This window comes from Fonsecaea erecta, assembly GCF_001651985.1.
Source record: "Fonsecaea erecta strain CBS 125763 chromosome Unknown Scaff2, whole genome shotgun sequence".
Taxonomy (NCBI): Eukaryota; Fungi; Ascomycota; class Eurotiomycetes; order Chaetothyriales; family Herpotrichiellaceae; genus Fonsecaea; species Fonsecaea erecta.
In genome coordinates, this window is record NW_017387245.1 from 1,000,081 (window position 1) to 1,026,128 (window position 26,048).

Genomic DNA, 26,048 nt, shown 5'->3' on the forward strand with positions numbered 1-26,048 from the left:
GTAGATGAGGGACTCAGGATAGAGCCCAAGGATTTTCTGCCTTTATGTATACATCACTCAATCAATCAATCAATCATTATCACCTAGTTGCTAGCTTATGTATTCTCCATTCATCCACCCACTGGTGCTATTGTATACATACAGTACTATCATATTTGTCAGCGTTATACGCGTGAAGCCCCTCCTTAGCCCCTTGCTTGCTTGGCTCATGTAACTCATCTACACATGTATTGTACCGACTTACTGTACCCACGTATGTAATAGCTATATACGGAGGGACAGAAATCGGACTTAATCTCCATATATGGTAATATATACCTGTATATATATAGATATTTTCGAACGGTGATTCCTGGACTATTTATCATAGATTCGTATCGTCCACACACACACCCATCCCGGTAAAATACAGAAGTGGAGGTCTCGAGGTGATAATTATTGTCAAGTTGTCTTCTTGTCGCTGTCTTGTGAGCATCAGCTGTCGCAAATCGATTCCAAACAAGATCAAACAAAGCCTGAAGATGAATCTCTCATCACAATCATCACCGCCGTCCACCGTCGAACTCACCCAGACATTCCACCACTCGACCGCCCTCTACGACTACCACATCCGGTGGACGTCGCTGGGCTCCGAGGCCTTGCCACCACTGGTCTTCGTGCACGGCACACCCTGGTCGTCGCGCGTGTGGAGCACCTACGCCCAGTCTCTGGCCAACTATTTTCACGTCTACCTCTTCGACAACCCGGGCTTCGGCGAGAGTCCACTGGGCACGCCGCGCAAGGACGCCACCACTATCAATGCGGCGGTGGCTTTGGACGCCGATCTGGCGCAGCAGTCCGAGGTGTTTGCCGCGCTGTACAAGTCCTGGGAACTGGGCTGGCAGCAGCAGCGGAGCAAGGCGGCGCACGTGGTGGCCCACGACCATGGCGGTCTGATGGCCCTGCGTGCGCACCTGCTGCATGGGTGTGAATTCCGGAGTCTGTGTCTGATCGACGTTGTGGCCGTGGGTCCCTTCGGACAGCCCCTGTTCAAGCTGGTGGCGCAGAACGAGGGCGTGTTTAACGCGCTGACGGGCCCCGTGTTCGAAGGCGTGGTCGAAGCGTATGTCCGCGACGCGGCGTATCGGGAGCTGGGCCGGGAGACCATGGAGATGCTCAAGAGGCCCTGGATCGCGACCGAAGACGGCAGAAAGGGGTTCGTTAGGCAGATGGTGCAGGCGAACAGTCGCAGCACGGACGAGGTCGAGGGCCGATATCACGAGGTGAGCAGGAACATGCCCGTGAGGATCATCTGGGGGCAGGAGGACAAGTGGATTCCCGTCGAGACAGCGCAGACATTGAAGGAAAAACTGGGCGCCAAGGATGAGGATGTGGTGGTCATCGACGGAGCAGGGCATTTGATCATGTACGATCAGCCGGGGAGATTAGGGATTGAGCTGGGATGGTGGCTGGGGAGCATAAAGTAGTAGGAGACTCGTCATAGTCTCGTCATATGATATGTATATACGCAAAAGATATGTATATACGCAAAAAAGGAGCACATTACCTAAGGTGGTGGCCAGTATTGAACTTTTCATTATGGTATCTTCGTCCCCGTCATCTCCACTGGGGCCAGGGGAATGATACTCGTGATGGGAGGAAGTCGGCTCATCGGGTCTGTCAGTGTCAAGCCCCCCATCGCTTGCTCCAGTTGGATCATTTTCACGGCGGCCAGGTCCGTCTGGCACATCTTCCTCACCGACGATTCTTCGGCGAGATTCGACTCGGCGAGGTCCAGCGCTTGCTGGAAACAGGACATGGCGTTGCCGAGACTGTTCCTCATGAGGTGCAAACGCCCCAAACACCGGAACGCCGCCAGTCGAGAGAAGATGAGGCTGCTCCCGCGCAGCCTCGACTCGGCCACGTCCAGAAACTGTGGCTGCAGCGCCTGGCCCGAGCTCAGCACTTCGTTCCGCCGCAGGGCGTCAGCGAGGAGGCATTCAACCTTGATGCTGGCGTCACCCGCGGCGAGCATCACGCGGGCTTGCTCAATAATGGCAGCAATGGCCACGGCGGAGTTGGCCGAGTACACCTGCTCCCACATCTGGATCAAACCCTCAAACATCCGGACCGATTCTGCAGTGTCGCCCGACGCAGCAGTAAGTCGAGCCCAGTACCACAGGTGCAGCAGGGTTTGATAGGAGTAGGTCCCAAAAGCCCGGACGTGCTCCTCATGCGCCACTCGCTGCCCCTCCCGTCGGAGTCTCACCTTCTGTTCAACCGTCAACGGCGTCCCGAGGAGAATAGATAAGGGATGGCGTTCCCCGAGCATGTGGACAGCCAGAGGTGCTAGGTAATTCTTGAATGACGCCCGTAGACTTCCAGATACGTTGGTCGAAGTGTCCATGCTGATCTCAGTGAGGTAAAAGCACACCTGTGGGTGTTGGCTCAACAACATGACTCTGGAAAGCGGTAGAATTCGACTCAGGGCTTGGCTGGCAATCTCGGACTGGCCGGCGGAGATGAAGCCTGCCGCTAGCATGACCGAGACGGCGATAGCCTCACAGAGGCCGTTCCCATCGAACTCGGCGGCATTTCGAAGCATGGCCCTCTTCCAAATATCACCTGCGTTACCCCGGTGATAGCTCGAAATGGCAGTCAGCACGCGTTCAAAGTTGGACTGCTCTTTTGTGTCTTTGATGCCAGCTGTCGGTGCCTGGCCAAGGCGCCACTGCATTTCATATTTCCGACCAGGCCGATGACTCATCTTCGGAGCTCTGGAGGCCAGAATTGGTTGGGGCTTCCTTTTCTTTTTGATGTTGGCCGGGTTTTTTGGCCACGGGCCATGACCACCATCTTCGTCATCTGCTCTTTTGTGTTTCCCTTTGGTTTGTTTGCTTTCGGCCAATAGCGTACTCCCACTCGTATCGTCTCGATCCACGGGCACTGGAACGAATGGACGTGCAGCGACGGTCTCGGGCCGTGACGTCGAGGCCTCTTGCTGGGCCGACGATGCCTCGACGATCTCGGCGACACTGGCGACAAGGCTTCTTACGAAACTGTCCGACGCAGGTGTTGCTGTTCCATCTGGCAAGTGTCTCAAATTGCCCGGTATATCGAGTCTGTTGTGCTGCGTTGGGGGGAAATCAGTAGTGTCAGGCTCATTTGCGGTATCCGTGATGGATCTCGACAGTCGGGGGGCAGGTCCAAGATAGAATGAATTTCTATAATGCCGCACTGGTGTTGGAAGTGTGACCGTCCGCCGATTGGAGTCGCGATCGAACGAAAGGCTAGATAACGGTGGCGGGAACTGATCGGTCGAGGCCGAAATACTCCAATCCGGTATTGAGGTGGAGCGGATACCACTAGTCCCTGGACTGCTGCTGCTCGTCAAGCCCGATAACGCTGGTCCGATGGAGTCACGGAGGCCCTGAGGAGGGGTCTGTTCCTCGGGCAAGTAACCTCGACCCGATTGCCATTCATCTTGGAAAGAGTCCACGCCTTTAGACATGAAAGAGGATGGCAAAGTCGCCCAAAGGTGCGAAGCAGAGTATGAAAGGAGCTGGACCTCTGACCATCAGAATATATGCTCTCTCCAAAATTCTCATTGGCGTGAACTCAGTGTTGACTCCTTCCAATGTGATTGTATGCACGGACCGAGCCTCGTGCAAAGCAAATTCCAAATTGTTCGTCCAAGTTTGTACGGCCAGATGCCGTCGAAGGGTTCGAATATCAGAGTATTTTCTCGCGGAGACGTGTCATTGGCTGCTGACACATGGTGACTCAGCTAGCGCACCAAACACGTAGCTGCTAGCATCATCAAAACTATCTGGCTTCGTTTGGAGAGCTCCTGAGCAGCCTTCCACTGCCTTAAAATGGGGATCCCCACGTCCACGTCGATAAGTAGATCTTGCCCTCAGACCGGCGAATATCTGCGTCCTTGGTCAGGCTGCTCAGACCCGGGGAGGCGCCTCAGGCGCATGTGAGAGCGTGCCGAGCTGGAAGGACAGATGTTCATTCACTGTCATTCGCTAACATCGAGTATCCTCGCGGTTCGGCATCAAGGTGGTTATCAGAAGCCGACCTGAAAGCATTTTGACCCCAGTCCTGCACCGAGTGAAGGCCATCAAATATTCCAAGGTGATTAGGCCTGGTTATCGGAACTGGTTGGGACTTGGACGCAGGTCGAATGAAATGCTCAAGAAAAGGAGCTGCTTCCTTCATTGTCTCTGTCCAACCCTTGCCTTTGCCGATCATGGACAGTACCGAGTAAGAAGATTCCTCTGGGTGTGGGAAGCGCGATGACCTTGAATCGACAGGCCATTAGGGGCTACTGCAGTGGCTCATTTGTTGTTTAACGTCTGAAGGATCATCCGCTAGACCACTCTCCCTGCAGAACCTCGTTACTGAATTTGTACCTGACAAACTGTGGCCCAATTGGTGCTTGGTTGTATAGATATAGAAGTCCAAACCTTCAAGATTTGCGTTACTGACATGCCGAGGAAGTGTATACCTGGGAACGCTATTGCGTCTTTGTCCCACGATTTCAATTCGAGATGTCTTGTCCCCCATGGAATGTTGTTCCAGTTCGACTCCCTGCATGGGTGGCTCAGACGAAATCAGACGCGGTGATCTGTCCAGGATGGCAGAGGCCATCGTCTGATTAGTGGCTTCGCAGTTGTGCTGGGACGAAGTTAGGGCCTCGGGCCGTTGTGGTCGGGCTATGGTCAGTGATACAACTCTCGACGACACCGACGCCGAGTGAGAATGGTACGGTCCTTAGATAAGGGGATGAGGAGGGGGCGCCACTCGGCGTGCTTCAAGGTTCCTCGTCTGGTCATGTTCCTGGCAGAGCCCGGATTGTGTCAGACTCTAGCAAAGGCTTTCTTTTCATGGCTTATTCACAACAACGACGCGTGAGCCGAGACAGTAAACGACAAAAAGAGTGATGAGTGCCCAAGTTTGGCTGACCTTTCGATTAAACTGCTTATAGACTAGACTCAGCCTCGCCTTGGCACGACTTCAGCCTTGCGCCCTGCCGGACATGAAAGATGGAAGCAAAATATCTAAAGACATGAAGCTGTGAGGCAGGAGGGATTGATTCTTTTTGTTTACCATATACTAAGTACCCTCACATGGAAAGCACCAGCATCAGTGTTAAATCGCGCTGTCGTTGAGCCCCTCTTTTTTCACCTGGGTATTTGTTTCTTGCTGCTCTACTATTCTCGTCACGGCTTCATCAGTCATGGCCCACAGGCTTTATTCTTCAACACCCTTCGCACAGGTCCCAAGCGCAGCATTCCCTGTCGCCATGCTCACCCTGCAGACTCCATCCCACTCCACGACCGTATTCCCGCCGGGCACGGTGCAACGTCGTGCTCTTCTCTGGACGGTTGAAAGAGTTTCTCCGCCGAGGTGAAGATGGGAATGTGCTCGCTGTGAGCCGTGTTGACTGCTTTGACTCGTGGTCAATGTCGATCCAGGTTCTCAGTTTGTGTGGTATCATGTCATGTACGTCTACTGTCCAACCCCCCCTCAATGGCCATGACCATCGTCTCCACCCTGTGGCTCGGGAGGGTCGAGCTTGATCAGTGTGTCAATCCTCATGATAGCGATGCAAGCTTCCACGGCACTCTTGAGCTGCTTCACCTTGCTCATGCTCGGCTCCAAAACACCCATCTTGACGACATCCACAACCTTGCCACGCATCAGATCTAACCCGTAATTCTTGTACTGTCGCTTTTTGGCAATGTCCTTTTCCCTTTCATTGGCATCCCCATCTTGGACTCGCTGGCTTAACGCGTGGCGCACACGTAGCTGAGCAACAAGTTCGGAAGCATCCTTTGCCGCATTGACGGCCAAGGTCTTCGGGACGACCAGCAGGGATTGCGAAAATTCTCCAATTGCCAGCTGTTCTCGAGAGGACACGGTCATGGCGAATTCTTCAAGGTAAATGTGTAATGCCGTCTCCACCGCACCTCCTCCCGGTACGATGCTGCCCGACTCTAAAGTCCGTTTGACCGCCGACAGGGAGTCGTGCACAGATCGTTCCATTTCATCAAGTTGGTAGTCGTTCGATCCTCGAAGGATAATCGAGGCCGACGAAAAGGCTTTGGTGCCTTTCACAAGGATGCACTCATCGTCCGAGATGCGTTCTTGAACCACTTCCTCTGCATAACCCAGCAGTTCTTTCTCGTATCGCTCGTCTCCGTTCAGATCAGATAGAGTGCTCACCAGAGTGGCCCCCGTCGCCTTCGCTATCCGCCTTAGGTCTTCTTTCTTGCATCTCCGAACTGCCATGCAGCCACGTTCCACGAACAACTTGAGGACGAGATCGTCGATCCCTTTCGTAGTTAGTACCACATTTGCTCCTGCTTTGAGAATCATCTCCACTCTTTCCAGGACAATGCCGGCTTCTCGCTCTCGGATCTTTTCCAGTTGTTGAGGGTCTTCGACAGTGATCTGGACGCCAAGCTTCATTCGTTCTTTTTGCAGATTCATGTCGAGGCAAGCAATCTTCGCATCGGTGATTCTCGTCTTCATCGCTTGGGAAGCGACGGTACAATTCAATGCGTAGCCCTTGACCAATATTGATTCTGTTGCACTCTTGCCGTGCGCTTTGAGGATGTTGACCGCTTTGACCGGATACTTGGTTTCGCTTTTCTGTGCATTGACCGACTTGACTGCCAACATGGCATCGACGACCATGTTGCCAAAAAAGTCTGCATCCGCACCAATGATCTTGCTTGACATGGACGTTTTGGCAATGTTGACCAGGCTTTCTCTTCCAAGGGTTTCCACCTTTGTGCTAATGTTTTCCTGCATGTATTTGACCGCTTCTCGCAGAGCCAGGCGGTACCCTGTGATGATGACCGTAGGATGGATGCGGTTCTTCATGAGATCGTTCGCCCGTCGGAGGAGTTCGGCAGCAAGCAGCACAACGGACGTAGTGCCATCTCCCACCTCTTTGTCTTGCTGTTGAGCCAGATCGACCAGAATCTTGCCGGCGGGGTGCTCGACGTCGAGCAGGCTGAGAATTGTTGCACCGTCATTGGTGACCGTAACGTCCCCAATGTCGTCAACCATCATCTTGTCCAAGCCAGAAGGGCCAAATGAGGATTTGACAACATTTGCAATTGCCTGCGTTGCGAGGACATTCTGATCTCGAATATCCTGGCCACTGATCTTCTGACCACCAAGAAATAATGTTCCACCGCTGCGCGGCCCCTCGAAGATGCCAGCCATCGCGATAAAATGTCAGAAGAATGCGCCGAGTAGATTGAGGACACCAGATGTTTCTCACAGAACGACAGGAAAAATGTCCAGCAGATTCGCTAGTGACGCCTCACTCCACGTATCAAAGCGGCGGCTACAACTGCGGGCCACCATCCGATCTTGGCACGTAGCCAGGCCTTGCCGCTTTAGTCGGGACTGCCTTCACCTCCAGCGTCGGCATCTTGTTGACAAGCAGCACGCTTCTCCCAATACAATCCGTGTGCCTTTCACCACTTCTGACGTCTATCGTTGCTACAGTTTATGCCCTAAGCTTGGTGGCCTTCTAGATCTCACTACATGACCGCAGACGCGTGAAGGGGGCGTACAACCTTCCTTCCGGGCAGCCTTGCCAACAGACTTCAGCTTGTTCTGTTTCTTTTTAACCATCCAGGCGTTGATGTCACAGGTCCCCCAGAGAGTACAACTGGCCAGCAGTTCTGCATGTCCTCCGGCGTAGCTCCCAATCCGTCACCACACTGCAAAGGAATGCTTCCTCTCTATCGCTTATGGGTAGTAGATCCATTCGTCTACCGAATCATCATCTTCAGATCGGCCACTCCAGGATCATTTCGAAGTTGTCGTTGAAAAAGCCCTTCCGCCTTCCAAAGGGAGGCATGGCAATTAAGGATGGAAACTAGCAGCACTATACTCACCGGAGCAAAACGGGCTGGGTCGCAAAATAATATATGAGGAAAGCTACGACGAGATGAAAGTTCGATGGATTGTCCAGAACAAAAGGGAAGACTTGCTCTATATGAAATTTGAGTCAGGCTATCCAGACGTAGTTGGTTGGACCACAAGAAACGAAATGAACGACGATTGTTTTGTTTGACGCGATAAGCCGTCTCGCGCTGAGGTTACAAACTGCATTGCAGACTTCCAGCGCTATGACGAGAAGCTATACGTTGGTGTTCCTCCGCCGACTCTAAACTAAATTCATTTATCGTGATATAGGCTGCGCTCGGTAGTGTAATGCCGTGTGAGAAAGCCGAATGGGTCGTCATTGATCAGGAGAGAAAAACCGGATGCGGGATCGTCGTCTACAAGAAGTGGGGAGCATTGAGCATGACGCCCATGATGCAACCCGCCAGCGTGCCGGCGATCGGGATGGTCATGATCCAGGAGAAGAGCAAGAGCCCGACCCGCTGCCAGTTGACGGCCTTCCAGGTGCCGTTGCACAGGCCCACGCCGACGGTGGCGCCGGTGATGCACATCGAGGTGGAGACGGGGAGCGAGTACTGCGAGAACAAGAGCACGGTGATGGCGGCGCCCATCTCCATCGAAGAGCCGCGCGACGGCGAGTGGTAGGTGATCTTGTTGCCCATGACCTTCATGATGTTGTATCCGTACGTGATGAGCCCCACCGAGAGCGTGGCCGACAGTACGGCGAGCTGCCACACGGGCACTTCGGCCTTGGACTTGGCGGCATCTCCCGTCGACCAGGCTGAGTAGATGACGGCCCAGGGCCCGACCGCGTTGCCGATGTCGTTGGCGCCGTGGGCGAAGGACGCCGTGCACGCCGTGATGACCTGCACGAACGAGTACGTGTGCTCGACTTCGTTGGGGTATTTGGTTGCGTGAGAATACACGCGCTCCATGCGCCGACCCTCGGGCGTGCCCGCGATACCGGTCTGGGCCGAGTGGATGTCGTAGTTCACGCCGTACAGCACGGCGACGACGAGCATGGCCGGGACACGGATTAGGAAGGTTTTGATGTTGCGGAGCTCGTAGATCTCGCCCTCACCGATAGGATTGTGGTGCAGAGTGCGCATGGCCCAGCCAAGAGGGCCACGCTTCTTCCGGAGACGTGCGTGGAACCTCTCTTGGGCTTCGGCAAGTCGTTCCTTGTAGGTCAATTGCGTGGCCTGAGCCTCGACTTCTGCGAGTCTCTTCTCTCCTGCACCGGCGGAGTGGCGTTTGACGTCAGCCTCAACCTTGTCAACATCCTGACTCAAAGAGTCTGCTGGCGAATGAGTCGAGGCTTCATCGTCGTCGTCGTCGTGCTTTTGAACGACGGCGTAGTCCGGAACATTCGCTCTCTCTATGGTGTCAGATGGGTACGGTCGCTTCCAGAGCAGCGGACCCATGGGCAGATGCCAGATTCTGACAGTGTGATCCTTCTTAATAACCTTTGCGTGGAGCCAGGGGACGAAGAAGATGCCGGACAGAATGAAAAGGCCACCGCCAACGCCCAGGGTGACGGAAGCAATGTACCACGAGGGCTTTTTGTTTAGACCGAGGTTCGGAGAGCCCTTGTAGACCACGGATAGAGTGCAGATAGTGCCAGCTATGAGGAAGAAAAATGGCGAGGTGAAGACAGCCCATGGCACGGGATTCTTCCGCATGTGCACAACCAGTTTGATGAGCATGAATATTGTCGCAGCAAAACCCCCGGAAATGAGAGGAGCCAGTCCTAAACCGCCGAATATCGCACCGAGGCCTTGACCACCATTCCAACCCCATTCGACTTGAGAGGCTCCAGCGACGGCGACGCCCACACCGGCGACGGCCGAGATCAGCGAGTAGGACGATGAGACATGGGCAGAATGTCGTGTGCACCACATGACCCATGAAGATGCCCCAGCAAGTGCACAAGTGAATGCGAGCATCTGGACGCCGGCGTTGTCTTGGAAGGCCTCGAGGGGAATGATCTTGTTCTTGATGGTGGATGCAGTTCGGGCACCAACTGTGATGGCCCCAAGCATCTCAAACACAGCTCCGAGTACCATGGCTTGTTGGTACGTGATAGATCTTGAAGAGACGCTGGTGGCCCAGCTGTTTGCTACATCGTCTGGCAAAGCCGTTAGCATCCATAGGAGCTGCGGGAACATGAACGAGCTACTTACTGGCGCCGTTATTGTAGGCATCGAGCATGGCAAACAAAGTGCCAAGGGCAAAGACATAATCGTACTGACTGAGTCGTGGCATCTTGGTGAAGATTGAGCAGATGCCACTTGGGCAGAGATATTGTGATTGCTCGAGGTCCGATGAGAGAAAGGAACGGGCGGCAGAACAGAGCTTTTATGTTGACCAGTGCTAGGTATTGTTCCATGTAGCTGCAGGGCCGGCGCTCTTAACCGTAGGGTATGATGGACAGAGATTTCCTTCTCCTCACCATCCCACGCCACTGGGAGAGCCCAGCGATCATCAGATCGGAGCACTAGATGCTTCGGGTGAAGCGAAACCCACATTGTAGAACGTCCGAGGGCCTGGGTTGGCCATTTCCTTTCCGAAGTCTCGTCTCGCGTTCTTGGGAGAGGAGATGAAATACAGGCCAAGAGACCGATAACCCACCGCCAGATGCAAAGAAGCAAGTGCAAGCCGCTCTCGCGCCCTCCTCCCACCTCACAGAAAGCTTGGGTGCAACTCGGAGCGGGCGTATCTGTGAATTTGATATACGGCGGAACGAGCACGTTCTTCGAGGGAGACGCGTGAATGGCCCGCGAACGAGCAAGGGAAGGTCTCCGCCCTCCTTGGCATATCTTGGCCCATTGAACCCGCTTGGCATGCGCCTCTGCCTCCAGGCTCGTCCGCGGTGTAGGTCCCGATACGTTTCCTCGCCAATATCGAATCCAGGTTCAAAGCGTGCTAGACTTACACAACAGGGCTGTCGCTCTTTGATTCCTTGGCGCGAAGAAATTTGCGTTTCTGTGGTGCTCGCAGTCACCGTCGGCGTACCGAGTCCACGTTCCTGAGATAGAGCCTCTCACAGGAACATTGCGATGACAATCACACAAGAGGGAGACGTAGAGGTGGAGGTTTCACTCCAAAATCTGTCTGTCGAGGCACTTTGTTGATAAATTAGGGCCCTTGGCTTACCGTATGTTCCACCAACAGGTAGGAGACCCTGGTCCGCTGCGATCATGATGCGACCCGAGGATCCTGTAGTGGTTCTGTTGGTGCGCACATTGCTCTTCGAGGAAAGGCAAGATGCCAAAGCACAGGGGATGATGAAAGAGGGCCTCTTGCCACTGCTCTCGACTGCGATCTCGCCTCCGACCAGTGTTAGCACAAGGTTTTTCGGCGATGTTCAGGCATATCGCCGATCCACGAGTCCCCATGATGGCCATCCTTGCCTTGGCGGGCTGTACAATCTCAAAGTCATCCGTGTGTCCAATGTTTGATGTGAACGAGACGGGGAGGGATAGGAGGTCGTTGATGTGCTACCAAAGGAGAAGGGACGCTCCTCCGAAGGCTGCAATTGGCGTCAAACATGCCAAGAACATATGTTTGCACGTTAACACGTGACCTACAAACAATTTTAGACGTTGGCGGGGTTTAGAATGCGGGTCTGGCCTCTGCTCGTGTGCGACGGAGTCACACAGCAGTCACAAACCTGACAGCACTCGACTCCCTCGTATACAAATTTGTTCAGTCGGGAGGCAGTGAGTGCTTGTGACTCCGTTGATCCTGAGTCACTCCCGTGGTCGTCTCCCTTTAACATCTCGCGGCCGTCTTCAAGGACAATGTCCCACTCTCGAAACCCCTCCAAAACCGAACTTCCAACCCGCGAGAAAGAGCCCAAGACTGAAGCTGGACAGAAGATGGCGTCCAAAGCTGCACCCGAGAAACCAATTGGCAAGGCGGAAGCGAAACTTCCTCAGAAAACAGGGGGAAAGAAAAAAAAGATGGAAGGTGCAGCGCTGATTGGGATTGACGTGTCCAAAGACGTCGACTTTTCGGAGTGGTATCAGCAGGTCTTGCTAAAGGGAGACATGCTCGACTACTACGATATCTCTGGCTGCTACATCCTCAAGCCTGCGTCACAATTCGTGTGGGATGAGGTTAGAGCCTGGTTTGACCTCAGGATCAAGAAGATGGGGGTCAAAAACTGCTCCTTCCCTCTTTTTGTCTCCGAGGACGTGTTGAACCGTGAGAAGGCTCATATCGAGGGCTTTGCAGCCGAGGTGGCATGGGTCACGCACGGAGGCAGTACCAAGCTGGAGAAGAAAATCGCCATTCGTCCAACTTCTGAGACTGTCATGTACCCCTACTACGCCAAATGGATTCAAAGTTACCGTGACTTGCCCCTCAAACTCAACCAGTGGAACTCTGTTGTCCGATGGGAGTTCAAGCATCCGCAGCCATTCTTGCGTACGCGGGAGTTTCACTGGCAAGAGGGCCATACGGCACATCTGACCGAACAGGATGCGGGAAAGGAAGTCCTGGAAATCCTCGATCTGTACGCCCAGATCTATGAAGAGCTTCTCGCCGTCCCTGTCATCAAAGGAAGGAAGACCGACAAGGAGAAATTCGCCGGAGGACTGTATACCACGACCGTAGAAGGGTACATTCCCGCCACGGGTCGTGGTATCCAAGGAGGCACCTCGCATTGTCTCGGCCAAAACTTCAGCAAAATGTTCGGCATCACCGTGCAAGATCCCAACGCAAAGACGGAGGAAGAAAAGAAGAACCAGCTGTACGTCTGGCAGAATTCCTGGGGTCTGTCGACTCGTGTCATTGGTGTGATGGTGATGATCCATGGTGATGACCGTGGTCTAGTCATCCCACCTCGTGTCGTCGAAGTCCAGGTCGTCATCGTGCCGGTCGGAGTGACAGCCAAGACCACGGAGGAGGAGAGAGAAGCATTGTACAAGGAGATCCAGGGACTGGTGGAGGTGCTGAGAGCCGTCGATGTCCGAGTAGAAGCAGATTTCCGGGAGGGATACTCTCCAGGATGGAAGTTCAATGACTGGGAGTTGAAGGGCGTCCCTCTTCGTCTGGAGTTCGGACCTGGAGAGAGCAAGGGCCACTACGTCACGGCATCTCGACGAGACCTGCCAAAGGCCGAGAGCAAGAGTCAGATTGCCATCAGCGAACTCAACACTGCCGTCCCGGAGCTGCTGAACACCATTCAGAAAGACCTGTACGATCGAGCGGACGCCAAATACAAGTCGCACGTCAAGAAGGTGACCAACTGGGATGATTTCGTTCCGGCCCTGAACGACAAGAACGTCATCCTGTTGCCTCACTGCTTGACTGAGGAGTGCGAGGACCAGATCAAGGAGAACAGTGCTCGTAAGGCGGAAGAACAGAGCGGCGTGCCCCAGGATGAACGAGCTCCAAGCATGGGTGCGAAGAGTCTCTGCATCCCGTTCGATCAACCTGAGGGCATCGAGAAGGGGGTGACCAAATGCGGAAATCCAAGCTGCTCGAAACTAGCCGAGGCATGGTGCATGTTCGGTCGATCATATTAGTTCGATAGAGAGAAAGCGGCAAGGGCCAGAGATAGACAAGAGATGAGGATGTCATGCCGGGGTCATGTGGCAGAATGGTTCCAGAGGATGCGTGCATTCATTTGTTTGACTCAACTTCAAATCTCCTTGATCACGAGGCCAATGTTGGCCATATCAGCTGTCACCGGGGGCACCACTGGGAATTGTCGGGTGTTTGACGACTGGAGGCGAGGCTTGCTTTAGCTTTATCAGACACTGCGCTGGCGACAAACTGCAGGTGGCTGTGGTTGCCAGTTGGTCCAGTGTTCCAGGAACAGGATAAGATCAACCAACAGCAGCCCCTGCAGCCCAATGGCAGCCAGCATTTTCTAAGCGTCTGCTATCAGGAGGTGCTTGGCCCGTGTCAAGAGCCCACTCCCACTCCCTGGACGATAAGCTGGTCTCCGGGCACATGGTTACGCAGGAAATCGGAGGAGAGGAAGTCGGGTACTTGCTCACGAGTCACGATAGATGCAGTCTAGATGGCGTCAGAAGCAGAAATGGAAAAGGATACAAAAGTATCTCCAAAGTCTACCTCGTACTCTGGCCAGTCTCCTCGAGGTATATGTGAACGTGGCCCCCGACCATAAGACTAATATCATTTTTCTTCTTTCTTTGCCCCTCACTGCCATCGAACATCCACTTCCAACCTCGCCGAGCCTCCCTCATTCCAGGCGCTGTCTAGGCGCTGTCTAGGCGCCACTTCCTTTCTTCTTCCGGGGGCCCATTGTGCCTATTTCCCTGCTGCGTGCTACTTACCGACTTCCTTTTGCTTCTTGCCTGGCTTTCGCCGTTGCCGCTGGTTCGGCCGGCGTCTGTGCCTGCGGGCTGCAACCCACGCCTCTGCGCCAATGCAAGCAGGTTGAACATGCCAATTCTGGCCGGCCAGCATTTGTTGCAGTCCAGATGGGCAGGAACCATCATCTTCGACTTCCCGAGCATCTCTACCTCTCGCCTCCTCCGCCTCCAACACCGCCATTCTCGTTCACCTCTGCGTCCCTCCTTGCTGTCAAGTCTGCGGTTCTTTTCTCTCCTTCTGCGGTTCTCTCGTGGGAGACTGGTCGCTCCACACCCTTTGCCGTTGGCGACCGCATTCCGGGGTTCAAAACTTCTGCCGGTGAGAATACGACATACTCTTTTCTTGTCTCGTCGTTGTTGGGGGGGAACTGGTGCACAGGAGGCGAAAGAGGAGAGAAGAGGAAGATAAAGATTTCTAATACATCGCTCTGAACAGCCTTCTTGACGACCCTGCGGGCAAATCTCATCCTCGACCTCGAATCTACCCCGCCCTCTCTCGCCAACACCCCAGACATTTTGAGACCGGCCGACATGGCTTCGTCGGGCAGTCTGCCTCCTCCTTCTCCGTCACCTCTGGCGCAAAACTCCCAGGCTGTTGGTGATGCCTCTGCCCTTGCCGAGAAGCACGCAGGATCCCTTGACTCGCTCCCGGAGCTCATCACCAAACCTGCCCTCACTGAAGACGACAAGGTCGAAGCGCTGCGCTTGATTGCCGACTCTGTTGCCCAACAACGCCAACTTGCCTCTGCAGCTGTTATTTTCCACCCCTTGACTGTCTCGCTGCTCGTCCTTCTCCTCGGCCTTGCCTACCAAAATCTCTACAAAGGTGCGGCCTCGGACTGGGCAATTATTGGCACGACGTCGGCGGGCATACTCATGGCTGTGCTGATTACGGTGCGCTGGCTGACGAGCGGCTACATTTTCGAGGCCGAGCGTGTCGGGACCTGGAAATGGCTGAACGAAGGCCGTGACAATCCGGACAAGGGCATCGTGGGTTCCGAAGACGACATTCTCCTGACCCGATTCGGCGAGGACATCATTGGAGCGATTGTCGTCCGCGGCGTGCGCGATTCTTCTCAGGGTTCCTCCGGCAAATCACGCAAAAACGCGCCGGTAAACGGATATATACGTGCATGGACGGTCAAGCGTCGGTATAGACACAAAGGCGTCGGACAGGGCCTGCTCGAGGAAGCCCTCGCGCTGTGCCAGCAAAAAGGGTGGAGCGGCCCCGAATTTGCAGAGGACCACGCCAACTCGGCGAGTATCCTGCATCCAAAATTTGCGGGCGGGTTCAGGAAGAGAGAGAAACAAGCCCAGGAGATGCTGGAGCGGGTGGTTGAGGAGAGCAGGTTGAGTGCCTGCGGCAAGAAGGGCAAGAGATGAGACGATATGATACCCCAGCAATGATTTTGCAACAAGATCTTGTTTTGTTTTGCTTCTCTTCCCACTATTTCGGAATGATAATTACTAGACACATCTGGACATATTCGCAAGCGAGGAAACGAACGGGTGTGGCTGGCCCTTCAGGTGGAAGGAAGGAGGGAAATCTTTGGATGATCGATCACGAGTAATTGATTGATTTAGTCAATCCGCCAATTCGTCCCTGGGTGAATATATACAGCGAACCTCGACTCGATACGAGTATTACCATTATATTATGCTCCCACCACTCATCGGGCGCGAGTTGTTCTTCTTCTTGTTCTTGATTCGATTACTTGTCGAGTTCCATTGCAAACAAATACACCAACCAATCAACCAATCAACCACCCTTGTTGGACGATCTATCTAATCAGATTCCCCCTACGGACGGACGCAAGGCGACGTGAGTGGGATAGATGGATGGATGGGAGGGAGGGGATGGAAGTATAGGCATAGACTAGACCTCTATGCTGCCTTGCCTCCTAGTCACGGAAAGATAGATACAGAAACAAGACGCAAGACGCGAGACGGTGATCAATAGTAATGGACATCCATCTCGGCGTCTCATGCGGTACCAAATCATCATTATAGCATTTGACGGACGGGTACCTAGCCCAAGCCCTCGACCAACACCTAGACCTGGACCTGAACCTCATGGCGGTGGTAATGGTAATGTTATTGTTACAAGAAGTATTCCCCGACCGGCTTCTTCGCAGGCATACCCCGGGTGCCCTGCGGCGCGGCCTCAAAGACCCGATATCTCCTCCCCGGGGTGGCGAGGTTCCAGAGCACGCCGGTGCCGCCGCCACTGCCGTCGCCGCCTACGGGTTCCCGGCGGCCCTGGTCGCCGTTGGCGCGCTGGATGCAGCCGCCGTTGGAGCCGTCCTCGCCCAGCTCGAGGATGGCGGCCACGTTGCCGCAACGGTAGCAGTAGTTGGGTGCGCTCCACACGGTCACGATGGTCTTATCGAACATCTCCTTGTAGCCCTCCATGACCAGCTGATGCGCCCGCGCGATCAGGGACAGGTCGTTGTTGTGGTTGAAATGCCGCACGATGTCGGCGCCGAAGAGGAATCCCGCGCCACGCGGACTGAGCCCCCATCCCTCAATCTCGTCCGGGTCGGACCAGAGGAGATCGCACATGGCGCCTTCGTGGGGAACTTCCTGCTTGCGGTCGATGAGGCGGATTTTGTCGACGGTTTCGACCAGGGGGGAGAGACCACCGTGGACGCAGAGGACCGCGCCGGTCGAGGATGTGGGAGGTTGGAAGAGCGACGGAGGTGGCTGGCTGGGTGAGGACTGGGGGGCATCGAGAGACGACGGGAGGTCGACGTCCGGGGCGGGAGATATTCGACTGCCGTCACCAAAGGTTTGTGATTGTTGTGGGCTGCCCATCGAGAGGCTGGCGAACTGGCGACGGAGGGTCTTGGATATGATTTCGCCGTTGGCGTTGAGCACCTCGGATTCGAGGTCCTCATCTCTGATGGCAGGGTGGATTGCGTATTGCCGTCGTTCAACATGGAAGAAGACGACGCCATGGGGCCCCCAGCCGGCGGAGGGACGTCGGTGGTCGCACCTAGGATCAAGGCCCCCAGGGCCAGATAGTCAAAGACCTCGCAGCAGTACCGCCAGACGTTCGCACTCCCGTATTTCCTAATACATTCGTCGTAGAAGCCGTAGACGGTGGTGATCTGGCGCGACTCGTGGTTGCCACGGATCAGGGTGATGCGGTCGGGGTAGCGGACCTTCAGACACAGGAGCAGGAGGAAACTCTCGAGGCTGTAGAAACCCCGATCCACAAAGTCGCCCATGAACAGGTAGTTTGTGTCCGGGACGTCGCCGCCCACACGGAAGAGCTCCATCAGGTCGTGGAACTGGCCGTGGATGTCGCCGCAGATAGTGACGGGGGCATCGACAGTGACGACATTGCCTTCTTCGATGAGCAGCTCGCGCGCCTTGTAGCAGAGTTCGCGCACTTGGGGCTCGGGGATGGGACGGCACGCGCGCAGTTGCGCAATGGCTCTGGATGGAAACATGTGCGGTCAGTACATGCCTGCGATGGGCTGGTGGGTGCAGCAGCAGCAGCAAGAGCAAGAGGCGTACTTACTTGTCGAGGTCACTCATCACCGCAGAGCAGATGAGGAGAGTCGTATAGTGTTCGAGCACATGGGTGAGAGGTGAGGTGTGTTGTGTGTGTGACTGTTGGTGCGAGAGGGTGGCGGTGGGATGGATGGCGTCAATTAGGAAATGAGTCGACGACGATAGCGAGGCGGGATCGGGGGGGCAAGCAGCGAGATGCGGAGAGCAGGAGACACAGATGGGCAGATGGGCAGACAGGCAGAGAATGTAGTTGTGGAATCCGGGGTCACTGATGGTGGTTCACAGACGGTGTGCATGCGATCACCCACCCACGCTGCCCAACTAGTATTATACTTGACTTTTTCGGCCACGATACGGAATATGCAACGGCGATCATCTCGGGAGATCCTCGGCAGAGCTGCCGGCAGCACGTACGGCGGAGCATTCAGACATTGAGATGATCTCCGCAAAAAAGGGAAGCTTGCAGTGGCTTGTTGCTTGTGCTGTGCTTGAAGCTTTCTGTCAGTCGATATATGATCAGATCGTGCAGAGCAACTACTTCACCTTCTCAGGCCAATTATTCCAAGACCTGAGCTAGCACTTGAACCATTCTCCAGATCTCCCAAGATCCTCATCCACGGAAATCTGACCCTCCCCATGGCGACCAGCCAATGAAAGATTCACATCACACCACAGCTCTGCTCCCGCACCATTGCAACCAGCAATAACCTGTCCCATTGAGAAACTAAAAAAAGAGAAGAAAAAGAGAGAGGAAAGAAAGAGAAAAGATGCCACCCCATCTACACCCGCGTTCCACCGCAACATCGACCCTCTTCGCCGGCACCCTGCTCGCCTCCTTCATAGTCGTGGGCATCCCGCACGTCTTCCCCTGCCCGCGGCCGCGCACCGGCTACGCGGCGGACGCTGGACGGATCGAGCTGGATGAAGAGGGAAATCCAACCCGAGTAGTCCGACGACCACAAGGCTCAATAACAAGACCAGGCGTCGACAGGCTCTCCTCTAGCAGCAAAATAACACAAGATCAGTGCGTGTCGCGGGCTACGAAAGAAGGAGAACAACGACAACAACAGCCGCAACAGCCGCAACAACCTCGCACAGCGCCACAGATTGTTACGAAGAGGAGCCTGACCGCCCCGAAGGATCTGGACGAGGAAGCAGCCCTGTTCCGGGAACTGCAGGCCGAGGCGGAGGTGTTGGAACGAGAGGCCCGGTCGGCCAGGGAATGCCCCGTGCCGAAGCCTCGGGGGTGGGTTGGGCGGATGCTGGGATTTGAGGAGCAGCAAAGCGGGAAAGTCGCTGTGGACAAGGAAGGTGGATGAGAAAAGGAAAGGGTCGGCGGAGAAGAAGAAGATGATGATGAAGATGGCATCATCACAATTTCACTGACAGCCCTTGGTGAGCGAGTGAGCGAGCTCAACGATGGCGAGGTATAGACGAACACACCTTCCAGCATCCGTGAAGAGACAACAGCCACCCCCCAACGACGCAGATATCAAGGCTCTCCGAACTGGTTGGCGAGTGGCACGGCGGCCCCGACGATGTCCACTGCATACAGCTGGCTCTACGACAAGACGCCGCGATCCAGAAGCACCGAGACGAAGGAATTCCTTCATCCAACCCCAAGGCACTGACGGTTGCCACATCTATTGGTGGCGGACTGAACGGGAAGGTTCACACCCGAGGATATGCTCTCTCAGGGCTGACTGTGGATGGCATATGGCTATGCGGCATCGAGTTGGATGGAGACAGCTGCTACAATGAAAGATGGGGGGATCATGAATGGACAAAAGAAACATCATCATGGACATATCTTGACCTGCAAAATGTCGCCTTTTTCTGTATTCAAACACTATGGTGCACCGTCTGGCAGCCTCCCGGACATACCTTGGCAAGCATCAAAACAAAGTCAAAGGAGACTGCAAAAGCAAATCAACCACGTCCCCGACAACTCGCAACATGTCGTCCATGTCATCTCAGATCGTTCCACTCGTGCTTCCACCAGTCCTGAATATCTCCTTGCATCTTTCTTGCCATCACTCAGCCCTCCATTTCCCTGTTGACCTCCTTGAGCTTTACCCCTGTCTTCCAATCCAGTTCTTCTGCAATCTTGGTCATGCGCTCAAACACAGGCCGTCCGACATATCTCCAGAACCCACCCGCTCGGACACACGTCTCCCGTTGCTCATTTTCGAACCTTTCCAGGTCATCTCGCATGAGAGCCTTCAGAGCCGTGACGATGCCGGGGATCTGTTGTGGAGAAGAGACAGACGCTCTATTGATCCCTGCTCCGGCGCCATTTTTCTTCGCGCTGACCCCGTTGACGGCGGCGGCAGCAGCAGCAGCGTTCGCAGGACAACTACTCGACCGAGCGTGTCCTCCATCAACTCCAAGCTTGACCAACACAGCAACAAGCAAATCCTCCATCTCGTCGTCGTCGGCATCGCATTCATGCATGCCTTCGCTAAATCTCCTCTTCTTCCCGCCGGCAGCCTGATTGAATGCACCGGCAATCGAGCTCTTGCGCCTTTCACGCTCACTCTTTCTCCTCTGTGCGATGCTGGAGAGTAGCATCTTCTTGTGGGCCTGAATGCCCGAGATGAACCCCATGTTTCTTGCAATGACCTCCTCGATGGTCTTGTCGCTCGCCAATGGGTGTGTCGCAGCGGGCTGTCCTGCTGTTCCGGCATTGGTGCCATGCAAGACCTCTGCAACAAATGAGACATCTGCAGTCCGCACATTGATAGTGTGCCTCTGTTGGTTCTTGGCCGCCTTGGATTGCGACTTTGCGACTTTGGCGGCCTTTTTGATCGCTCGAGCTTCAGCCTTGGTCAATCTCGGGGCAGGTATGAGCCGTCGGCCACTTTCGCCCGTCGTGCTGGTGGTGGTGTCTGTAGTCACAGTCAAGGCGTCGGCGTCATGTTCATCTTGCTCGTCTTCAAAGTCATCATTGCCAACGTCAAATGGCTGGACAGCTTGCTGGTCGTGAGAGACGTTCACAGGCAGATCTCCCAGCAGTGGCCTCGTTCTAGCTGTGTCTGCACCCAGGCCATTTGCAATCCTGTACTCGGCAAGAAGCTCTGCAATCTTTTTTGTACATCAAAGTGCAAATGTCAGTTGATTGTCACAGGGCCTTCCATCACACACAAACGTCCACCACTCATGGTTGAAATCATAAAGGAGCAGGGTCTATTAGCTTGTGATATCTGCACCACTTACCTTCCTGTGCCTATTCTCATGCAATTCATCGGCCTGTATGCAGGAGAAGCAGTTGTGGCTTGTGCCGATTGCGTGCATGGTCTGGTGGTAGCGAAAGCAAGGGATACTGTGGACGCCATAGCATGTTTGTCGCGCCTTAGGGTTGCTCATCTTCATGGAACAGAGATAACAGCTGTGCTCTAACAGGTGCGTGACATGTGACATGCATTTAGCTTGTGGTCTCCGCTTGTGTCTTGATAGGATGGCAAGGCTTGGGGCACAAGGGTTATTTCCAGATTCATTTTGCTTACCGAGCCCAGATGCTGCTTCCCATTTGAATGGGCTGTTTGGTGCAGCTGGATCCATAGTCACAGATCGCTTGCTGCTGTGTGATAGATATATCTGTGCGTGCTGCTGTGGGGGACTTCTTCTGCTCTTGGGCTGCGTTGAGGGTGCTGGGGAGATGGAACTATTTCAGACAGGGTAACGAGCCTCGAAATACGTGAAGCGTTGATGAACGTGTACGGACGAGGATGCTCGGAAAGGTTTGTTGTGCAGTTCGGCAGAAAAGGAACGAGGTGAGGCATCGAACGCAGGAGGATCACGAGGTATCCGGTGAAGACCTGTCTGCATGTGCAGCAGCAACGTATAATGAATGTCTCGCTTCCCTACGAATGATGGGGTATGAATAGTTTGAGCTGGGGGTTTGCAGAGGATGAAGTGTCTGGACACCAGGTCGTGAGTGGGTATTCAACAAAGGTATCAACAGACAGGCGATGCCTGCGTGATGTTCCATGACACTGTTGTCCAGAACAAAGGAAGAGGGCATAATGAGATCGACCAGGTAAATGGGTGATGGAGGTACGGTACATGAGGTCCACGTCGTCACTGGCATTTCGGGCAACTGCAACTCGGTGGAGATGGTCAGCTGTGTGATCCCGCAGAGAAGAAGGGTGGCGAGATGAGGCTGGGAAGGACTAGACAACAGAGAGGGCATGATGAGCTGAGAAGTTTTGTTCCATTGCCAGTAGATAAATATGTGTATCACACCGAGCAGAATGAGTGAGCGGCAGTGCCTGGTGGTGTTGACCTTGGGTCATTGCCTAATACATCAAATTTGCTATAGCCATCCAGAGAAGGAGCGACCTTTGGCCTCGTCAGAGCCTAGAAAAGCGACAGTAGATAGATGATGGCCCTCAAATCAAAGTTTGCTTTCAGGTGGCTAGAGTAAAGAACAGCGTCTGATGCTCCAATCGTCCAAGGGAAGGAGTGAGGAAAGCAAACTGAAAAATCGGGCGACTGCATTCCAATCCGGATTCCGCCGCCATTCAGGCCGTCACATCCCTGACCAATCTGGCCGTACACCAAACATAGGGGTAGTTTCTCTGATACCAGTTGACAAAGGTCTTCCTCAACGCGATTCGCGGCACAGTAGCCCAGCTGCCGCCGAGACAAACATTGTGCTTGGTATCGAAGAAGTCGGCCGTATACCCGGGATAGAGATCCATGGCCTTGAACCCTTTGTGTGGCGCCAACGGTGTGCTAGTCCATTCCCACAGGCCTCCAAGATCGCTTTGTCCACGCAATCGGTCGCCGTTGCCGGTCACGGGCGTTGGATGCCAGTGGCGGAAGGCAACGTTACGATCGCCCAGCTCGACGAAAAGCTCATTGGGGTCCAGTGAGGAACTTTCTGCCCTACCGTTGACAACACCGTTCGACTGACGGCCTGATGGAGGTGTCTCCTGGACGCCGTCGTTGGACAGGTGGCTGTGATAGTCAGCCTTATATATTCACTTATATTCCGTGAGTCGTGTAGACTTACCCATTGACGGCTGAAATTAACTTGCTGGTAACCTTCTGCAAGACGCTGTCTTGGTTCTCGACGTACTGGTAAAGGCTCCGAGCCTCTTCAAGCGTGGGAATGCGCCCATTGGACCATTCGGCATAAGCCGCCAATTCATCGTACGAAGCCATCACCGGCCAGTCCATGGCATATTCGAGAGGGACGAGGCCGTAGACGGTTCGGACAGCCTTGCCCTCGACAAAGGAGCGGCTGGCCATCTCTTGCTCGCCCTGGGAATGGCCATTCACACCGTTGGTGCCGTTTGTACCGTTGGTCCCATTGGGACCCGTAGCTGCCTGGGAGGTTGTCCACGAAGCTGGTAAAGACTCTTTGTGGGTAACTTCCAAGAAGCGAGCGTACTCGCCATTGCTGATGGGACGGCTCTGAGCCTCAAAATCGTGGACGGCGACTGTGCGGGATGGCCTCTCGTTATCCCAGCCGAAGTATCTGTCAGGCCCCTCGTTGTTCTCTGGGTCGTCCAATCCAATCTTGACCTTGCTCGCAGGGATATGGTGCCATTTGTTCGGGGTACGATTCGCGCGAGCCTCGCCGGCCAAGGCTTTGAAGTCTGGCCGATCTCGTCCAGGTGGCGGTAGGACGCGCTCGCTCTGGAGCAACATGTAGAGGAAGGTTTCCAAATGCATGGCCTCATGCTCATACGCAAGCCACAAGCCACGGCTGAGCTTGCGGTCAGTGTAAGCCCGACCGGAGTAAATGCTCTCGCTGATACGTTCTCGAACGCGTTGCGAATAGTTCAAGATTTCCTCCAAGGGCGGCCAAGAGTCCGGGATCTCACTGTGGTCATGGCAGACTTCCGGATTGTCCACATCTGATGCGCCTTCAGTCTTGGATCTTGGTCAAATGGCTGGTTGGCGGACATACCTGGATCAATTCCTCGCTCAAATATGGACACATAGTATGCCGGATCTGTCGCCTTCTCTTTCGTGGCCTTCATAAAGTGAATGTCTATGTAGAACGTCAGTTTCATTCGAAGCTGTGGTCAGCAGCTTCACATACCTGCAAACGTAGGAATGTGACCCAGGTAAAAGATCAAGTCGTTTCGTAGCTTGATCGGCTTGTTGAGCAGCTCGGCCTTCGGAACCATGGACCGGGTCACTGTATCCCAAGCCGCCCATAGTTGTCGCCAATCGTCCAGGGAAGGGACAGGGCTCGCAGCAAACTCTGCTGGCTTTGTGGGGAAGTTGATAGTGGACGGTGACAAAAGATGGATGACTGAGCAGCAGAGTCAGTATAAAGTCAAGCGTGCTGCACAATAGACTCACAATAATCATTTGTCTTGTTGCCGTAAGACATCTGAGGAATTAGCCCAGAGGTATGCCAGAGAGCATCACATTCCGCCTCGGAGTACTTAAAGGCGTCCTCTAGATGGACCTTCTCACCCTTCTCGAAGGAAAAGTCTTTGTTGTTGATCGTCTTCAAGGCCACGTATGAAGCTTGGTGTTTGTTCAGCTTTTCATCATACAGACCTTCGATCTGCCACTCATCCTGCTTGAAAGCCTCGTAGCCCAGGATATTATTGGCATGGGTAAGACCGTTGCGGTAAAAGCGCTCAGTCACATTCAGGGAGTCGTTGTAGGCTCGGAAGACACGGTCAGGCTGCTGGCACGCGTCGATTCCCACCAACACGAAATCCGAAGGCGCCAAAACTTGCTTGAAGGAAGCAAGGAACTGAGCGGCCTCCTCGCGAGTGAAGTTACCCAAGGAAGAGCCCATGGTCATGACACAAGTAGTCCGGGCGGCAGTCGCCGAGTTCTTCAACCACGACAGAGCATCGTCATAGGTCCCATGCAGTGCCCGGAAAGCGACATGACGGAACGCATTGACGTCCAACTGGGCGAAGGTACGCTTGAGCTCGGACAGGGATAGATCCAGGGCATAGTACTCGACTTTCTTCTTGGCCTCTTCAAACGCTTTGAGAAGGATGTTGATCTTGCGGAGATTCCTACAAGCCATCCCACGTCAGCTGGGATGAACTGAACATCGTAGGGCAACTCACCCGCTGCCCAGTTCAACAAGACGAGCGCCGGCTGGAATTCGTTCGACAATCTTGCTGGCATGTCTTGTAAGAGTGTCTATTTCCGCATTGGTGAGGTAATATTCATCCACATAGGTGATCTCCTCAAACAGCTTTAGTCCCTTTTCTACAACTGTTTAGTGTGTGCCTCAAACAACGAGAACCTCTGTACCGTCATAGAGCAGCAAGGTCGGGAACGTGCGTGGCTGCCCCTTGGGAGGATTGAGAGACCCCTTGAGGGTTTCAAGCAGCGACTGGTCGGACTTGTCGCTCCTAATGTCGAGGATTGGCACACCGGCTGAAGTGTGGGTGGCCATGGTCACGACTGGTTAATATGAGAAGGCTTGGTGGTGAAGTACAAGTTACAGGTAGATTCTGACAGGGGGGACGACCACAAATATACACAGTCAAAGTAAGTAGAGATGGAAAAGAGATTCATGACCGTTGATCCACGGGACACAACTACTCGACGTATGCTGGATCAAGGTTCCACTTTTACCCCGGGAATGGTTGGACCATTGGCCAGGCAGGGCAAGTCGTGAACTTACCAATAGGAGCATGTCTATTCTCACTCCACCGAACCACTGAGCCTTTTCTCCTGCTGGCGAACCTGTGAGGAGATGTCATCAAGCGGCTGTGGAGTCAGGCAACGCGCCGGAGCCGTGGCGAGGATTCGAGGATCCAAGCCCTTGACGTTATGGATGCGAGTAACACGCATGATCAGTCAACAACACACATGCCACTTCCAAGACCTGCGGAGGGGGGGGGGGCAGACAGGGATGTTAGGTAACCGCAGAGATTTCATGATCAGGAACGAGGCAGGATGGTAGGTGATTCGTGAATCACAAACGGGTCTCCTGGCGAACCATTCTCAGCCAGACGGAGCCAAATGTGGAGGGGAGCCCGGCATTGCTGACAATGACGACACGACTAAGGATCCGAACCCGAGGAGCATAACGGCGAGTGTACAAACACATCCCACTCTTTGTCGGGGACTTGATGCTGACGATTATGGATCGGAAATATGAGCGGAAGTTTCGTGTCAGCTTGACGGGCAAGCGGGAGAAGCTTCCTGCCAGCAACTTGAGTGCTTCAAGGCTGGCATGAGGGGGGAAGAGTAAAGGAGGGGCAGCGGCCCGCAACCGGAGACGCTAGGCTGCTTTGGGCTCCGTAGATGTCGTAGTTCAGA

At 54.3% G+C, this 26,048-nt stretch overlaps 10 protein-coding genes across 10 annotated transcripts; 4 read left to right on the forward strand and 6 right to left on the reverse strand.

Annotated features, from left to right (window-relative positions):
- Window positions 1-521: 521 nt before the first annotated feature.
- On the forward strand, window positions 522-1,466 carry AYL99_02128 (hypothetical protein; the record flags this gene model as incomplete). Its single annotated transcript, XM_018833644.1, has 1 exon — window positions 522-1,466. The coding sequence occupies one exon, from the start codon at window positions 522-524 to the stop codon at window positions 1,464-1,466; it is 945 nt and encodes a 314-aa protein (XP_018696268.1).
- Window positions 1,467-1,576: 110 nt separating this feature from the next.
- Window positions 1,577-3,490, reverse strand: AYL99_02129 (hypothetical protein; the record flags this gene model as incomplete). Its single annotated transcript, XM_018833645.1, has 1 exon — window positions 1,577-3,490. The coding sequence occupies one exon, from the start codon at window positions 3,488-3,490 to the stop codon at window positions 1,577-1,579; it is 1,914 nt and encodes a 637-aa protein (XP_018696269.1).
- A 2,024-nt stretch (window positions 3,491-5,514) lies between these two features.
- AYL99_02130 (T-complex protein 1 subunit alpha) lies at window positions 5,515-7,224 on the reverse strand (the record flags this gene model as incomplete). Its single annotated transcript, XM_018833646.1, has 1 exon — window positions 5,515-7,224. The coding sequence occupies one exon, from the start codon at window positions 7,222-7,224 to the stop codon at window positions 5,515-5,517; it is 1,710 nt and encodes a 569-aa protein (XP_018696270.1).
- Window positions 7,225-8,294: 1,070 nt separating this feature from the next.
- AYL99_02131 (hypothetical protein) lies at window positions 8,295-10,182 on the reverse strand (the record flags this gene model as incomplete). The annotated part of the gene is made up of 2 exons (XM_018833647.1): window positions 8,295-10,045; window positions 10,101-10,182. The coding sequence occupies 2 exons, from the start codon at window positions 10,180-10,182 to the stop codon at window positions 8,295-8,297; spliced, it is 1,833 nt and encodes a 610-aa protein (XP_018696271.1).
- Window positions 10,183-11,720: 1,538 nt separating this feature from the next.
- Window positions 11,721-13,451, forward strand: AYL99_02132 (proline-tRNA ligase; the record flags this gene model as incomplete). Its single annotated transcript, XM_018833648.1, has 1 exon — window positions 11,721-13,451. The coding sequence occupies one exon, from the start codon at window positions 11,721-11,723 to the stop codon at window positions 13,449-13,451; it is 1,731 nt and encodes a 576-aa protein (XP_018696272.1).
- Window positions 13,452-14,375: 924 nt separating this feature from the next.
- AYL99_02133 (hypothetical protein) lies at window positions 14,376-15,650 on the forward strand (the record flags this gene model as incomplete). Its single annotated transcript, XM_018833649.1, has 2 exons — window positions 14,376-14,586; window positions 14,704-15,650. 2 exons carry the CDS (start codon window positions 14,376-14,378, stop codon window positions 15,648-15,650), a joined length of 1,158 nt encoding a protein of 385 aa, XP_018696273.1.
- A 717-nt stretch (window positions 15,651-16,367) lies between these two features.
- On the reverse strand, window positions 16,368-17,810 carry AYL99_02134 (serine/threonine-protein phosphatase 4 catalytic subunit B; the record flags this gene model as incomplete). The annotated part of the gene is made up of 3 exons (XM_018833650.1): window positions 16,368-17,166; window positions 17,220-17,708; window positions 17,794-17,810. The coding sequence occupies 3 exons, from the start codon at window positions 17,808-17,810 to the stop codon at window positions 16,368-16,370; spliced, it is 1,305 nt and encodes a 434-aa protein (XP_018696274.1).
- Window positions 17,811-18,553: 743 nt separating this feature from the next.
- AYL99_02135 (hypothetical protein) lies at window positions 18,554-19,105 on the forward strand (the record flags this gene model as incomplete). The annotated part of the gene is made up of 1 exon (XM_018833651.1): window positions 18,554-19,105. The coding sequence occupies one exon, from the start codon at window positions 18,554-18,556 to the stop codon at window positions 19,103-19,105; it is 552 nt and encodes a 183-aa protein (XP_018696275.1).
- A 718-nt stretch (window positions 19,106-19,823) lies between these two features.
- On the reverse strand, window positions 19,824-20,947 carry AYL99_02136 (hypothetical protein; the record flags this gene model as incomplete). The annotated part of the gene is made up of 2 exons (XM_018833652.1): window positions 19,824-20,863; window positions 20,935-20,947. The coding sequence occupies 2 exons, from the start codon at window positions 20,945-20,947 to the stop codon at window positions 19,824-19,826; spliced, it is 1,053 nt and encodes a 350-aa protein (XP_018696276.1).
- Window positions 20,948-22,309: 1,362 nt separating this feature from the next.
- On the reverse strand, window positions 22,310-25,176 carry AYL99_02137 (hypothetical protein; the record flags this gene model as incomplete). The annotated part of the gene is made up of 7 exons (XM_018833653.1): window positions 22,310-22,748; window positions 22,804-23,653; window positions 23,707-23,790; window positions 23,842-24,057; window positions 24,108-24,787; window positions 24,842-24,986; window positions 25,032-25,176. The coding sequence occupies 7 exons, from the start codon at window positions 25,174-25,176 to the stop codon at window positions 22,310-22,312; spliced, it is 2,559 nt and encodes an 852-aa protein (XP_018696277.1).
- Window positions 25,177-26,048: the final 872 nt, after the last annotated feature.